The following is a 15,091-nucleotide window of genomic DNA, read 5'->3' as shown; positions in this document are numbered from 1 at the left end:
AGTAGTGATCCCTTGGTACAGCCTTTCATTTTCACTTGTTTTAATCATTGTACATTTTCATCTTTTTACTGAAATATAGTAAAAAAAAAAACAATGACAACGTTTTATGATAATGAAAATCATCAATGGGAATAGTAAAAGTAAAATGAACGGATGCATTGTGATAATGCGATTTGGATGGTAAAGTGTGCTTAAATAAATTAAATGTCCTGAAAATAATGTCACAACACAAATACATCTTAGTGGTCCTAAATGTAAGCTTGATTATCTTTATACAAAGTATGATTTCATATTATTTTGTTTTGATTGGGCATTAATGTGACCAGGACATTTTCTTGACCAGTTTAGTGAGAATCACCCATATGGTGTGAGTTGTCACACTGGGAACATGCCACAAAACTGCCTACAAACTATCAAAACAATTTTTTTTATTATAAATAATATAAAATATCTTCAATCACTTTGACCCAGAAATACATTACAATACAAGGGACATTTAAGCTTTCTAATGATATAATTCTTATTATACCAAACCATTGTTTGTGTTGAGATTTTATAATTTAAATGTTGGCTGATATAATCATTTAAATGCTTTACTTTTTACTTCAGTGCATAAAACTCGAAATATGCTCTGGAATACCCTTTTCACGAGAACACATTAAACCTTTCAGTTAAAAACAAATTTTAGTTTTGGTTACTCTTACAGGTGGTTACTCTTCAGTACAATTGAAAAGCCAGTAGTTTTGCCACTGTGCGGTGTGTTGGGGCAATGCATTCATCCTGTCAGCCCTCAGGTGTTTTCTCTCTGACAGTTACTTTGTGACATGCTTCAGCAAGCACGATGTACAGAGTACAAATACCGTTAGGTTTGGTTTGGGAGTTACCGAGAGCCGTAAAAGAACAACAATGTAAAGATAGTTAGTGTTGATTACAGTGTATTTAGCAGACATTGGGTGGTTTTGATGTTACATATTATGTAAGTGAAAGCTTTAACTTCCATTGTTTCACTGTTGAGAAATATGGCCCAATGCTGTCTGGTACACAGTTAGTAAGAAAGAGACAGAGACAGGGTGGGACGTTATAAGTTTAGTGGTCAGAGGCAGAAGGGTGGGAGGGAAAAACAGAAACAGAGAAATTACATGCAGTAACTTGTTATTTAACACTGAAATTAACACTAAATCAACGTTCCCTTAAACACAATCTCTTGTGAACAGACATTGGAAACTAGGCTGGAAAGACTGGAAACTAATTAGTCTAAATGAAATAGGCCTACAACACTGATATACTAAACACATGAATTCACCAATAAAAAAAGTTATTATTAATATATAATATTATTCCTCTTCAGTACCTGACAAATAGAGGATATTGGTACAATGTTGACATTGATGATTGTAGATTGTTACTCGTTGCGGATTGTAGTGTAATTTTATTGTTCAATTTGATAAGACACATGAATATATATTATTCCAAAACACATGTTGATTTTGTTATGTTATTAAAATAATGGACTTTAGAGCATAATTGTTGGTATAAAAGGATTGTTTTTTTTAGCAGTGAAAGTGTTTTCTGTGTAATCACTGAAATAGACTTTATGTGCCAATGTCCAAATGTTCAAAGAGACAGACCAGTAACAATGCAAATATCCATCTAAAACCTCTTTCCTCACTGTTCAGTCGAGAAGGACAGGCGTGATCACCAGCGGAGCATCATTTCTGCCTGATTTGTTGGTACAGGGACTGAAGAACGGAAAAATGGTCTCAGAGAAGTTATCCATGAAAGTGTAGATGAGCGTCTTTGCATCTACATTAAAGAAGGACACTTGGCCTTTTTCATAGTCCACAAACAGCCCTATCTTCTGAGGTTTCAGCCTGAGAGTTAGTGCAGTAGAAGGCTCTGTCCTGAAGGCATAGTTATTTTTGTCCCGCAAGCTTAAGAACCAGTAGCCGTTGCTGGGACTGACGATGATCTTACCCTTCCTGTTGCTGGAATGACCAGCCACCCCCAGGTCCCAGTCGGTCTTGTCACCCACCTCGACCTCCCAGTAGTGTCGGCCACCGGTGAAGCCCTTGTGTCCCAGTACACAAACCACACGATCGAAACGCTCACGGTTGTTGGGAACTAGTTGGTGCCTGTCAACACACCACACCTTCTTTCTGTCTTCTGATAGGACGAGGCGAGGATGGGCAGTGTTGGTGTCCAGGGTCACATCCACTGATTGAAGAAATTAAAATGATTTACCTTTGTCATAAGATTAGTCTTTGTCAGAAGATAAACAATAAACTCTGAATTATAAAAAGTAACAAAGTGGTTATGAGTATAGAGCAGTGGACCCTGTAGGAGCCAACAGTTTTAAGAGAATTAGATTAATTTTTGCTGCATATTTATGTTGACTTGACAAAACCAACATACTTTTATTCTACGGACTTAGTTTAGGGTAAACCAAGACCAAAATGATCAATTGTAACTCCTCCTAGAGCTTTCAAGCTACAACCAACAAACTCTGCACCAGTACCACCACTACAGACTGACCTTTAGACTGCTTTTTCCTAAATCTTTTCTAACTGATCAGACTTACAGTTTTCATGTGGCAGACAATTGAAAATCCCCCAAATCCCACAGACGGAAAGTTCAAACTGGCCAAGAGTAATCTAACTCCCAAAAATTCAAATGTAAACAAATCCAAACAAGGTCTTTTAAGGAATATTGGAGGTTCAATACAAGTTAAGCTCAATCGACAGCCTTTGTGGCATAATGTTGATTACCACAAATTATTTCGACTCATCCCTCCATTTAAAAAGAAAAGAGAAAAGAAAGCAAAAATCTATGTTATAGTGAGGCACTTACAATTGAAGTGAATGAGGCCAATTTTTGGAGGGTTTAAAAGTCAGAAATGTCTTCTAATTTTATAACAACACTTACATTCATTCTTCTGTAAAAAAAACAAAAAAAACCCATGTATTATTTTAGCTGTAAAGTTGTTTAAATCATTTTTACACACATATTGTTTATGTCTTGTGGCTTTACTTTTGAAATTGTGAGAATTTTAATGTTTATGGATTGGCCCATTCACTTCTATTGAAAGTGCCTCACTGGAACCCAGATTATTCCTTTTTTTTAAGAAAAGGAGGGACAAGTCAAAATCAATTTTTGTGGAAATTAATATTATGCCATAAATGCTGTCGATTCATCTTAACTTGTATTGAACCCAGAATATTCCTTTAATCTGCTTTAATTTACTATCTCTTGCCTACCTACATACCAACCTACGAAAGACAACTTCTGTTGCAGAATAAGGTAACCATGTGTACCAAATACACCTGTGAATAGGGTATTTCCACAATAGCAAAACCTTTGCTTTTATGTGATGTTGCATCCATACCAATAAATATCAGCATAAAGTCCAAGACCATTGATGTATCGTTCAGTGTAAAATAAGAAAAAAAAAGTAGGCTACTTGATGCCACTTTAATTTTAAGCATTGAGAACACTAAACAAAAAAGAAGCAGTAACTTTTCATTATAAGAATTCTCAAAAACATTCAAGTCTAGGAAAATAAATTGCACAATATCTTTAAAGTTATTGCAATAATGTAATACATAATATTTATGTGATATATCACAATATCAAAATTGGGACACAGATGGGATGTGGAGGAATCAATAAAATGGTTGGCTTTTATCTCAAATAGACTTTAGATATATGCCTAAGGGTGTTATGTTGTTATCAAACCTTGAGAAGAAAGACGTGTTATATTTATAGGCCACACATTGCAATAAAGCAATTAAATATAATCTCTAGCTCATACCTGCATATTCTTGTATTCTCTTCACTTCTGCAAAACATTGAAGTAAGATGATGTTATTGAAAAGAATAAATTGTATCGTATTTTATAATTATAAAATGTATTATATAATTCTAGATCCATGATAATGAAACATGGAAAGATAATGGCTTGCCAGCTGAAGCAAAGTTTACTTGGGTGTGACCTCATTGGTGATTGGTCAGCAGACACCGAGAAGCCTAAAGCAGAAGGAAGCAGAATGTCAAGTAACACTTTTGATTGCATGGGCAGCAAATCTAGACCGTGCATGCTACATCTACACCTGCCACTAGATGGCATAGTAGCTTTGTGTTTCCCAGGTGTCAACGTGAACCCACAAATGGCAGGTTGTTTTTGAAGCTCCTCAAACTGTTCCAGTATTTGACAAACAGAGTCGTAAAATGCTTTGGTTCCGAGGTCACAGGTCAGTGAGACTCCTGTCCAGTCTTTGATTGACAAGGGGGTGCTGAGATCAGAGTAGACCTGTTGGAGGAGATCAAGAAATTTGAGTTTTTAACAAGGAGGTCTATAATAATTGGAGAAAGCTATACCCTAGCATTCTCATTAATCTCAATGACAGTTGCTTATTTGGAGTAGAACCCCTTGTTTGCTATTAGGCTCTCAGATGCATGTACTTAGGTGCATGAGCTGTGACGACTAAGGCAGTTGACGGAAAAATAAAAGTCCTTTTCACAAATCAGGCACTGGCAAAACATCAAATGTAATGTAATAAAATATTTGTGATTTGTATGTTGCTTGCAAAAATAAATGTAGGCCTACTTTAGCAGATACCATTTTTTAATGGCCATCAATGGAGAAATGCTAGCATAATGACGTAGTTTTTGGCATCTGACAGCAGGGGGGCTAACTAGCTCATGCTAACCAGCCAGACAGCAAAAGTCTGAGGTTTATTGCAGCTTAAAATGTCCAAGAACCCCCTTAGACAGGAAAAGCCATCGAATTGACACATAAAGCAACCAACCACAGTCGATTTGGTCATTAGGTGCCGTTTAGGGGCTGAGATATCTGAGATATATTACAGTTAGTTCCAGTCCTCGAGTCTGATTGGATGGGTGCCATTCCAAAAGTGCTAATAAAGAAGTCATAACAGTACTAGGACACTTTACTGTTTGTATCACTCCACATGTGTTTGTAACATTCTAAACCAGAGTAATGAGAGAGATTTTCCTAGTAAAATTACACATTTACACCAAGAGATGATGACAAACGACCACCGTTTGTGGTTTGAGTGAGCTTCTGGTAAGAGGGAAAATCGGCGTTGTCTGTTATTGATCGGATTTACTTAGAATATTGGCATTGTCTCTCATGCTGCCTTTATGTGCCATCAGAATTATCATACAAGTTTACATGGAAGATACACATAAACACCCCCTCAAGTCATAATTACGAGTTGTGAGGAGCCATGTGTCAAAATAAGAGTTTCCCAAGAAATATGTACAAATAAAACTTGGGTCCTACATGTTTTATCACCTACAGCAAAACACTTAAACGTGCCATACTCATAATTGCATCTTCAGAAGTGGGAAGTAGGATAATTCTGATGGCAGCATTATTCATAATCACTCGGAGCAAATTACTACCACACCACAGTTGAGGAATAGCGTTAAACGTACAGAATACCCATTACTGTTTATCACTACGACAAATGCAGGTAATCACACACACTCAGTCGCTCTCTCTCACAAGCTCAGTCACTCTTTCTCACATCCTTGTTACTTCAATAACTTGCTAAAAACAGCCCAAACCATTGTTACTAGTCCTAAAGTGACACCTTTGAATTAGTAACGGAATTTCTACCACAACTTGTTAGGTGGTTGCTAGGTGGTTAATTACTGAGAGCCTACCTTTAAAGAGAAAGAGTGTTGATATTTTAACTCAACAGCCAAACAAACACACCACTCCCTTCAGTCCTAATTCAGAAACTCTGCCTCCCAAATTCATGCATGCGTAATAGTGTTGTGTGGATCGGCCCAATCCACTTTGATTATTTTTTTTCAGCGCACACAGAACAGACAGGTAGTGGAAGAGATAATCGCAGTATTTGACAAAAAGTGTATTGGATTCAATTGTCTTTCTCCACCTTTAAGTGTCCATGATATTCTGGCAGGCATCTCTCTTTCAGTGTAAGTTTAACAGTTTTTCCCCACACTTTTCATTGTCTGCCTGATAAAAAGTGTCATACTGACATTCTTGTCCATAGTACAAGCACTAGGGGACGAGTTACGCATAAAAGGTTTATACTTAGGGGTTTGTTTAAATCCCCAAACCTAAATATGGGCATTAACGACAGTGATGCTAGCCTTAGGAAGTAAAAACAGGATAAAAGGACAGACTACAGACCCTCAGTCCTGTGACATAGTCTTCAGTTTGGGCCAGTTGACCCAGTGCAGAGCCCCTCCTCCTCAGCTCTGCGATCTCCTGCTCCAACTCTTTGATCATCACCTCAGCTTGGTGCTCTGCTGATTGACGATTAATCTCCATCACCTCCAAAAGTCCCACCTGACTGCGCTCGATGGAGCTCACCAATGCTCCAATCACCTGCTTGTTGCGTTGTGCCTCACGTTCACCCAGCATCTTGAGTATACAGTGAGATGAAAGAAAGTGGAGTACGGGCCAGATGTAGGAATGGGCATGGGCTGAGCCCACCCAAACGTGAGTCTTGCCCACCCAATCAAGCATTTGGGAAACAGTTTTAAATAAATGAAAATAAAAAAAACAATCCCAATTTGTGCATTGGTTAAAAGCAATATGGGGGCGTACTGTGCATTGCAAACATTGAGGGTGGGCTATAAACTGCCCAACCAATCAAAAAACAGCATCTGAATCGTGTAGTGTTTTTCTATTTATGTCATTGGCCATAAGCAAGGACACTCTCAAGAAGCGGCTGCTATAATCCAGAGAGTTCGAGAAGTTACAAGAGCAATGTATTGGTTTTTAGTGCCCATACAGAAGCCTGGTGATGTCTCATTTTGCAGTGACCATGTGGCTGCGGTTAATGTAGGCTATCACAGGCTCCCTCTTATCAAATATATCCCTCTTCCTCCACATCAGCTACCAAAAATCGCACTGCGGGTGTTCGTGAAGTTCTGGACCTGAATTATAGAGGTCTGAGCTGGATGTGGATTTTTCAGACCCGCTGCAGAGAGATTCTATGTAGCCTAATATTTTGTCCCGCTCCGGCCTGCAACTTTCACGTTTTGTCCCGCTCCCGAAAGCCTGCAGGTGGTGGTCTGCGAGAATTTTTCAGGTCCACTCCTGTAAGATTCTGTTTCTTCTATCATAGCCTATTTTCATTACAATTCCCATCCGAAATGAAAAAAATAATTAAAAAAACGGGTAGAGAGAAAAAAACTTTTTGTTAACACTAACATTGCCAAATATCTGATTGACTTGCTTTTAAAGTTTTGTTTGTACCTTTCTTTAATAAAGCGTTAACATCCATAGCACTACCTCCATTACTTCAATCTTATGAGTCAAGTCAAGTCAAGTCAAATTTATTTGTATAGCACTTTTCACAACAGCCATAGATTAAATGCAGCTGTACATGAAATTATGCTATAAGAGAATATGAATTCATATAATGCTAATATTAATTATGTTTAGAACTATTAGTGGTTAAAATTAGTAAACTGATTAAATATCTACTGTATGATTATATACAATGTTTAGCAGTTTATTTATTTCAATATAATTTTAATATGGGGAAAATGTGTCAAATATAGTTATATTGGGTCTTTTATGATCTTGACAATTGTGCCATGTTATGCCAATAAAAGACATTAAATTAGTTGTCTGAGTAATCCCTCCCCCATCCCAAATGCCCACCTATGATATCCCTCAGCCCACCCAAGCAAAGAAGCTGGGCCTGGTGGAATAAGATATAGTGCCCCCTCAAAGTATTTGGACACTTAAGCTAAACTTAAAAATGCACAAATTTAATTGCATTATATTACAAAATGTGTAAGTAGCATCTGCAAACAAATGTTACTACACCTTTTAATTAGAACTATCTTAACCCCCCACCCCAAACAAAAACAAGACATTTTTGCTTGAAAAGTGAGCTTGTGCTATCTGTCTTGTTTTGATATTTTGTTATCTAATGCAATGATATCCATATATTCTCAATTGTGTCTTAAGTGTCCAAATATTTTATGAGGCCACTGTGGCCTAGGATATCGTTTTTGTCATAGATTTAGATTTGTGTCAATGCAAAACAAAATAATTCTGCTGAGATCAAAACATTAGGTTTTACCCTTTGGGCATTCTTAATTGTGTGAGATAATGAGCAAAAAATGAAGCCGCAACACTGCTCACTTTGATGTCAGTCAGTGAATGTTTTATCTCCTCCACTTTCTGCATCCTCTCCTTGGTCATCTCCTGCATCGCTGTCTCTGCGATACCAATCTTCATCTGTGTGAAAGGAAACAGGAAGTGATGCACCAGTTTTAACAAGTGCTAACTTGACATTTTAGTTCCAAACAAATACTTCATAAGCCATGTCAGTGCTTCAAATTATGTATTATTTTACCAGTGTTGGGAAGTGAATAACTAAAAGTAGCGATGCTACTAACTAAAAGTTTACGAAGTACATTTTTACACTAAAACATTTCACGCCTAAAGGAATCTGTTTTTATATGTATTATATTATGAATTATATTGTATATAATTTATGTTTACTCACATGAGAAGATGACTTCTGTCATGTTCTAGTCATGTCGTGTTCTAGAAAAAGGTGTTTTATTCTACATAAAGGTGGTCCCCCCTCATGGTGGCTGCTATGTTGAGATGATCACATGACAAGCCAAATACTTCTCACTTTATCAATCTCTGAATGTGCAATCAGACCTTCTGATTGCCGAATTGAATCATATTTGATTGTTATATATTAAAAAATATTTCTTACAGGGCTGCAAAATTTATGGAAAAAAATGTGAAATTTAAATTATGGCTGCCACAATGAACTAAACCTAAACTCTCAATTACAGAATTCCCTTTAGGTGTACTCCAGCTGCATTTAGTCTACATTTGTTTTTTTGCAAGATTGAGCATTTTAACCAGTCACAGACATGTCTGTTGTGCGCATGAATGCAATGATGAATCAGAGTGATGAGATTACTTTTACAAAAAATCTGACTTTTGTGGCATTTTCTGTGCTGATTTTGTTGGAAAATCTACAGAATTTTGTGGAATGGTTTTAAACATGGTACAGATGAGACTTCTGTCTTAATGGCTGCTGAAAGTAGAATCAAATATATAACTAGAATATTTAATTAACAAACATACAAGGGGCAGGGAATGTGTGGAAATTTGTGAATGTTTTGTGTCCCAGTTCTGTTTATATCCTGCATAGACCCTGTTTAGGGCAGCTTCACACTTAAAGGGATTGTTCACTCCAAAATGTTTATTCTCTCATCATTTACTCACCCTCATGCCATTCCAGAGGTGTATGACTTTCTTTCTTCTGCTGAACACAAACAAAGATTTTAAGAAGAATATCTCAGCTCTGTCCTCACAATGCAGTTGAATGGGTAACAACATTTTGAAGTTCCAAAAAGAACATAAATGCTGCATAAAAGGAATCCCTATGACATCAGCGGTTACATTTTCAGAAGTGAGATGGTAATTGTGGTAAGAAACAGATCAATTATTTAATCCTTTTTAAATATAAATCTCCACTTTCACTTTCACATTCATCTTCTTTTGTTTTTGGAGATTCTCATTCTTTGTGCATATCGCCACCTACTGGGCAGGGAGGGGAATTTATGGAAAAAATAGTCTTAAATATTGATCTGTTTCTCACCCACACTTATCAAATCACTTCTGACGATATGTATGAAACCACTGGTGTCTAATGAATTTCTTTTAAGGTGCTTTTATGTTCTTTTTAGAGCTTTAAAAATGTGTAACCCATTCACTTGCATTGTGAGGACCTACAGAGCTGAAACATTCTTCTAAAAATCATTGTTTGTGTTCTGCTGAAGAAATAAATCATACACCTCTAGGATGGCAAGAGGGTGAGTAAATTATGAGAGAATTTAAAATTTTGGATGAACTTTAAGTATCAGCATCACTCCATTAGGTGAGAAAATATCAATCCAAATGCCATCTGCAAACTATTACTGCTAGACCTTTCAGAACTAATATAATTTTTCTGAGCTATTTTGTCAGTAATTTTAACCAAATGGTCCAAGATAATTTTTAGTGGATGTGTGAAGTCTGTTACCCTCTATTAGTTCATATAGGTGTCCTAGCAGAGTAACCACAAGTATTGTACATCACATTAACTATTTATGTGTTCCACTAAGTTTGACAAGTAGAAAGTGTCCAATTACTTTATTTTTTAACAGTATTTCCTCTGTTTTTTTAACTTAACAAATATCCTTTCGTGAAAGGTTTTGCCTGCTATCGTTCTTCAAAATAATAGCCTCTCACCTTGATATTTGTTTCTAATGCAGTGACATTCATACTTGAAGTGTGCCTTAATTGTCCAAATACGTATAAGGTCAACAGATAGACTATTTTTTTTACACCCTATAGCGTTTTGTCAGTGATATTTGTTCTTTATTCCAACATACCTTGTTACAATGCCACTCTTTTTCTGCACATATGATGTTGTGTGAGTGGTGGTCTGTTTGTCCACACTCTACACAAATACATTCCAAATCGGATTGACAGAACAGCTCCAGGCTGCGGTGGTGTTTTGGACAAAGGGGCACTTTCATAGCGTCTGCCGCCCCACTTAGAGTAAACCTTCGCATTGACACCTGTCTGGTTAAAAAGGCTGGCTGGGCGCTATCAGCACTATCGTTGTTTGATGTGACGGTATGTTTCAGTCTGGGTTTATCATGACATGCTTGAGAACTGCCATTTGGAGAAGGCTTGGTGAATTTCCATTTTATTTCATCAATAAGATCACCTGGTAGATGAACTGGCTTTAGTGTCCTGTTAACTGACCGTTGTTTTCTTCCCCCATCCTCAACCTCTGCACCTACCCCAACCCCCCCACAGGCTCCTGCTTTGCCCATCATCTGCTTGAACTGTTCGGTGATCTCACGGAGAGTGCGATTAATGTGGAGATCAGGCTTTCTCTTGAAGGTCTGCTTGCAGAGGGGGCACTGGCAGTGCTTGACTGAATCCCAGTACTGAACAATGCAGGCCATGCAGAAGCTGTGGCCACAGGGTGTGGACACAGGATTGTCAAACACATCTAAGCAGATGGAACACAGCAGTTGCTCTTCGGACAGGAAGCTGTGTGAGAGTGGCATGGCTGTGCAGAAGACTAGACAAAATGAAACGAGAGGAGAGGATGCAGAAATGTAAAGTTTAGAGGAAATAGAGTTTCTAATCTAAAACAAACATAATCTGCATGTTCAGAATCTGTCTTCTGCACGTATCAAATAGTGACAGATAATGAAAAACACGGTTGTTATGTATTAAAACTAGTATGTAAGCATGTTTGACTATATTTTGAAGGTTATAGCTTGCTTTCTGTTTATACTCTGCAAAAATTAAAAGATACTCAAAGCACCATTTGGGTGCCACACTGGTGGAACCCTCTGGAGATCCTCTAGTCACCCTTTCAGTACTCTGAGAAACTTACTAAACTCTAAAGACTACCAATGTTTCTTTCAGTAACTCCATCATAATGGAAAGGCTTGAATGCTCTTGAAGTATCTTGAAGATCCTTTAGGACATAAACAGGATATTTTAGGCTCATTTAATGGATGTCTGGACTATTTCTATAAGGGTACTGTCAGTGTGGCATGTGAGGAACCCCTAATTTACAGGGGGTGGGGGGAACGGGGCATTTGATTTGAATTCATATTCAATAACTTGTGTTATCAAGTTCACCTAATGTGGTATTCACATAGAGTAAACTCAATATTTTAGCCTAGTTAAATTAACAATATTAATATTAAGTGAACTAGATGCAAGGGGACATACCTGTATTACCACTAAATAATTACAATTGAATTGGCTGAATTATGAAAATGATGACTGATTCCTCACAGATGTGCATCTTGATTTATTTCTAATGGAGTTAATGAATATGCACACAAACAAATGCAACAATATGCAATATAACTTCTGGCATTACAGCTCACATCAGCTCATGATCAGTCATCATTTTCATAATTCAGCCAATTCAATTGTAATTATTAAGTGTAAACAATTATACTTTAATAGAAAATCTGAGGTAAGTCTCCTTGCATCTAGTTAACTTAATATTAATATAGTTAATTTAACTAAACGATTGAGTTTACTCTATGTGGATATCATGTTTGGTGAAGTTTTGAGAGTCACCATTATTCAATTAAATTGAGGGAATGAGTTTACTTATTAGTGTTTACAACAGGTCAACATAAAATGCCATTGAATATAAATTCAAGTCAAATGTTTCTTACTCTCAGGGGTGTAGATACCCCCCAGGTTACATTGTTAATAAATATTTCATAAACAATTTATGATTCAATAAATATTTAATTCATAACTCAATTGTTCCATTGCTTTACATTAACTATAAATTAAAAAGTGGAACAAATGGACACATACATTTTATGTACATAAATATTTTCTTAGCTATTTTTATGCTCTCTTCTAACTTCTGGTCCTAAATAAAAAACAATTTGTATGATGACCATTTCAATCAAATTCACACAGGTGTCGTTCATCACATTAACTATGCATGTGTTCCATTAATTTTACAACCACAATCATCTGAATACAACCATCTGAATACTTTTCATCTTTATTCTGAACAGGATATCTATTGTTTTATAATGCAAAACTGGTGACACTTTACAATAAGGTTCCATTCGTTAACATTATTTAATGCATTAAAGGGTTAGTTCACCCAAAAATGAAAATTGTCCCATAATTTATTCACCCTCAAGCCATGCTAGTTGTATATGACTTTCTTATTTCAGCCAAACACAATCGGATTTATATTTAAATATCCTGGCTCTTCCAAGCTTTATAATGGATTGAATAGTACCTTCAATTTTGAAGCCCAAAAAAGTGCATCCATCCATCAAAAAAGTAATCCATACTGCTCCAGGGGGCCTTCTGAAGTGAAGCGATGCATTTTGTAAGAAAATATCCATATTTCTAACTATTATCTATAATCACTGGCTTCCGGCAATGGCCATCCGCATGTTCACAAGAGAGTCGAGTTCCGGCGTATGACGTAGGTGTACGGTAAACTTCGGTGAGCAGTGATGAATGCAGAAGCGCACATTGTTTACAGCAAAGGAAAACAGCGAAAAGAAGTGAGTTGCTTTAGCAATACTGTAGATTTGTATTAGTCTTAAAATGGTGCGTTCGTTCATCTATCCAGTCATTCCAGTCGTCCATTTATGGCAGCAAACACTCTCGGCCTCTGTTGGCATTACCTCTCATTTCCTGCATGAGCACCACCACGTCTCCCTTACTCTCCGTCTACCATATTCTGTTGTTTGTGCCGCTGCTGTAGCCTCCTCCAACTCTCGGAGTTCCTGGTCGGTGTACTCCGGTTCAAACAAATATGGCTGGGCAAAAATTTCAATCTCCTCTTATATCGAAATCCTCCAACATTTTTCTTTCAAAATCCTCGTTGTTGTCTTCTAATTAGTGGCCGCCGTTTTGCTCTATCCTCTGCACTTCTGCATTTGTCACTTCTCACCTGAGCTTACGCTACGTATACGTCATACACCGGAACTCGACTCTCTTGTGAACATGTGGACGGACGTTACCGGAACCAGTGATTATAGTTTATAAAATAATAAATCTGGATCATTTCAGACACACTTCTCTTCTGAAGAGAAGGCCTTTAACAACACCCTGGAGCTGTATGGATAACTTTTTTGATGGATGGATGCACTTTTTTGGGCTTCAAAATCTAAGGTACCATTCACTCCCATTATAAAGCTTGGAAGAGCCAGGATATTTTTTTAACATAACTCCGATTGTGTATGACTGAACGAAGGAAGTCATATATAACTAGGATGGTTTGAGGGTGAATAAATTATGGGATCATTTTAATTTTTGGGTGAACTAACTCTTTAAGTATCATGAACAAACAATTAATCACAATATAAATATACATTTATTAATCTTTGTTAATTTTAGGTAATAAAAATACAATTGTTCATTGTTAGTTCATGTTAGTTTATAATGCATTAACAAATTTGAAGAAATACAAATTTAGATTTTAAAAATGTATTACTATATGTTGAAATAAATATTAGCTAATATTAATAAAAGCTTATTAAATATTGTTCATTGCTAGTTCATGTTCACTAATGTTGTTAACTAATGTTAACAAATGTAACAGAAGAATTTGTAAAGTGTTACTGCAAAACCTAAAAAATTGTACTTGAAAAAAGTGTCCTTGTACTATTTTCCTTTCATTTTTTTCATCACGTTTATACATTTTTAAGAGTGGCTTAAGACATAATAATTTTAGGGCCACTATCCTGTTGTTGTTGTGCTCTTAAACAAATCCATTCAAATAATCATAAAACTTTTATGGTGGTTAGAAAACAGTATATCTCTCTGTAAATTACCTCTTTATGATTCTTCCTTTTGTCTGGTCTTCTCTCACTCCTTCTTGTGCTATATCCAGGTGATGCAGTTGTACAGGTATGATAGAAAATCTTACATGTGGCTTGCTTTTGGAGCATGTTCTACTCTCTGTTCTGAACTCTGTTTTATTCACCCTTTCTCCCTCTCTTTCTTCCAAATTCAGTGTTCAAACCTGTCTGACCAGATCTGATCCAAGATTACACATGCCTCTCTTTCAGGTTGTGTTCTAATAAATAATTAGCATTTAGGAACATTACTACTTGTTTATATACTGATGTAAATGAGACTAACATTGATCATGACTATCACTTTCCATAATAAAGATGACCTAAGTTCCCAGGTGGTCAGTTAGTGGAGTGAACCAAAGTTCAGCCATGCAAAACAACACTTAATTATGGAAAAAACCTGACATAGTGTTAAATTAGTAGACAAACAAACAGATGTCTTTTGGAGGGGGAAACCAGATGTGACAAGATGTATGGGTACATACTGACTGCAGAGAGACTTATCTGTTAGATAGAATCACCTAATTTCAAGAATGCTATTTAAGATGACAAATTATTCTCTACAGCTGCCATCAATAGAAATAATGAACATTATAGAGGAAGATAAGAAGGGAACAGAAAGACTGAGTGATCTGGGCACCTTTGTCATGAACAACATCACTGAGGTTGGTTCCAACCA

General features: G+C 36.6%; 1 protein-coding gene across 3 annotated transcripts; it reads right to left on the bottom strand.

Moving 5' to 3' along the window:
• Positions 1-400: 400 nt before the first annotated feature.
• On the bottom strand, positions 401-14,529 carry LOC127619631 (zinc finger protein RFP-like). Of its 3 annotated transcripts, XM_052092571.1 has the most exons (8): positions 14,389-14,529; positions 10,420-11,123; positions 8,159-8,254; positions 6,185-6,418; positions 4,162-4,306; positions 3,979-4,023; positions 3,809-3,835; positions 404-2,214 (listed from the first exon to the last, which is right to left on the bottom strand). In XM_052092571.1, the coding sequence occupies exons 2-8, from the start codon at positions 11,107-11,109 to the stop codon at positions 1,673-1,675; spliced, it is 1,779 nt and encodes a 592-aa protein (XP_051948531.1). In that variant the 5' UTR covers positions 11,110-11,123; positions 14,389-14,529; the 3' UTR covers positions 404-1,672. The 3 variants fall into 3 exon arrangements, with proteins under 3 accessions (XP_051948541.1, XP_051948531.1, XP_051948526.1); XM_052092566.1 differs by having other exon boundaries at positions 406-2,214; positions 3,979-4,306; XM_052092581.1 differs by lacking the exon at positions 6,185-6,418 and having other exon boundaries at positions 401-2,214; positions 3,979-4,306.
• Between the last annotated feature and the right edge of the window lie 562 nt (positions 14,530-15,091).

This window comes from Xyrauchen texanus, chromosome 2 (assembly GCF_025860055.1).
Source record: "Xyrauchen texanus isolate HMW12.3.18 chromosome 2, RBS_HiC_50CHRs, whole genome shotgun sequence".
Classification (NCBI taxonomy): domain Eukaryota; kingdom Metazoa; phylum Chordata; class Actinopteri; order Cypriniformes; family Catostomidae; genus Xyrauchen; species Xyrauchen texanus.
This window is presented reverse-complemented; position numbering and strand designations above follow the sequence as displayed.

Coding starts and splice junctions, on each gene's coding strand:
- LOC127619631 (XM_052092566.1), bottom strand. CDS start 11,109: ATGCCACTCTCACACAGCTTCCTGTCCGAAGAGCAACTGCTGTGTTCC. Junction 8,255..10,419: donor AAGAGTGGCATTGTAACAAG/GTATGTTGGAAT, acceptor CCTTTCACACAG/ATGAAGATTGGTATCGCAGA. Junction 6,419..8,158: donor ATTCACTGACTGACATCAAA/GTGAGCAGTGTT, acceptor TGTATACTCAAG/ATGCTGGGTGAACGTGAGGC.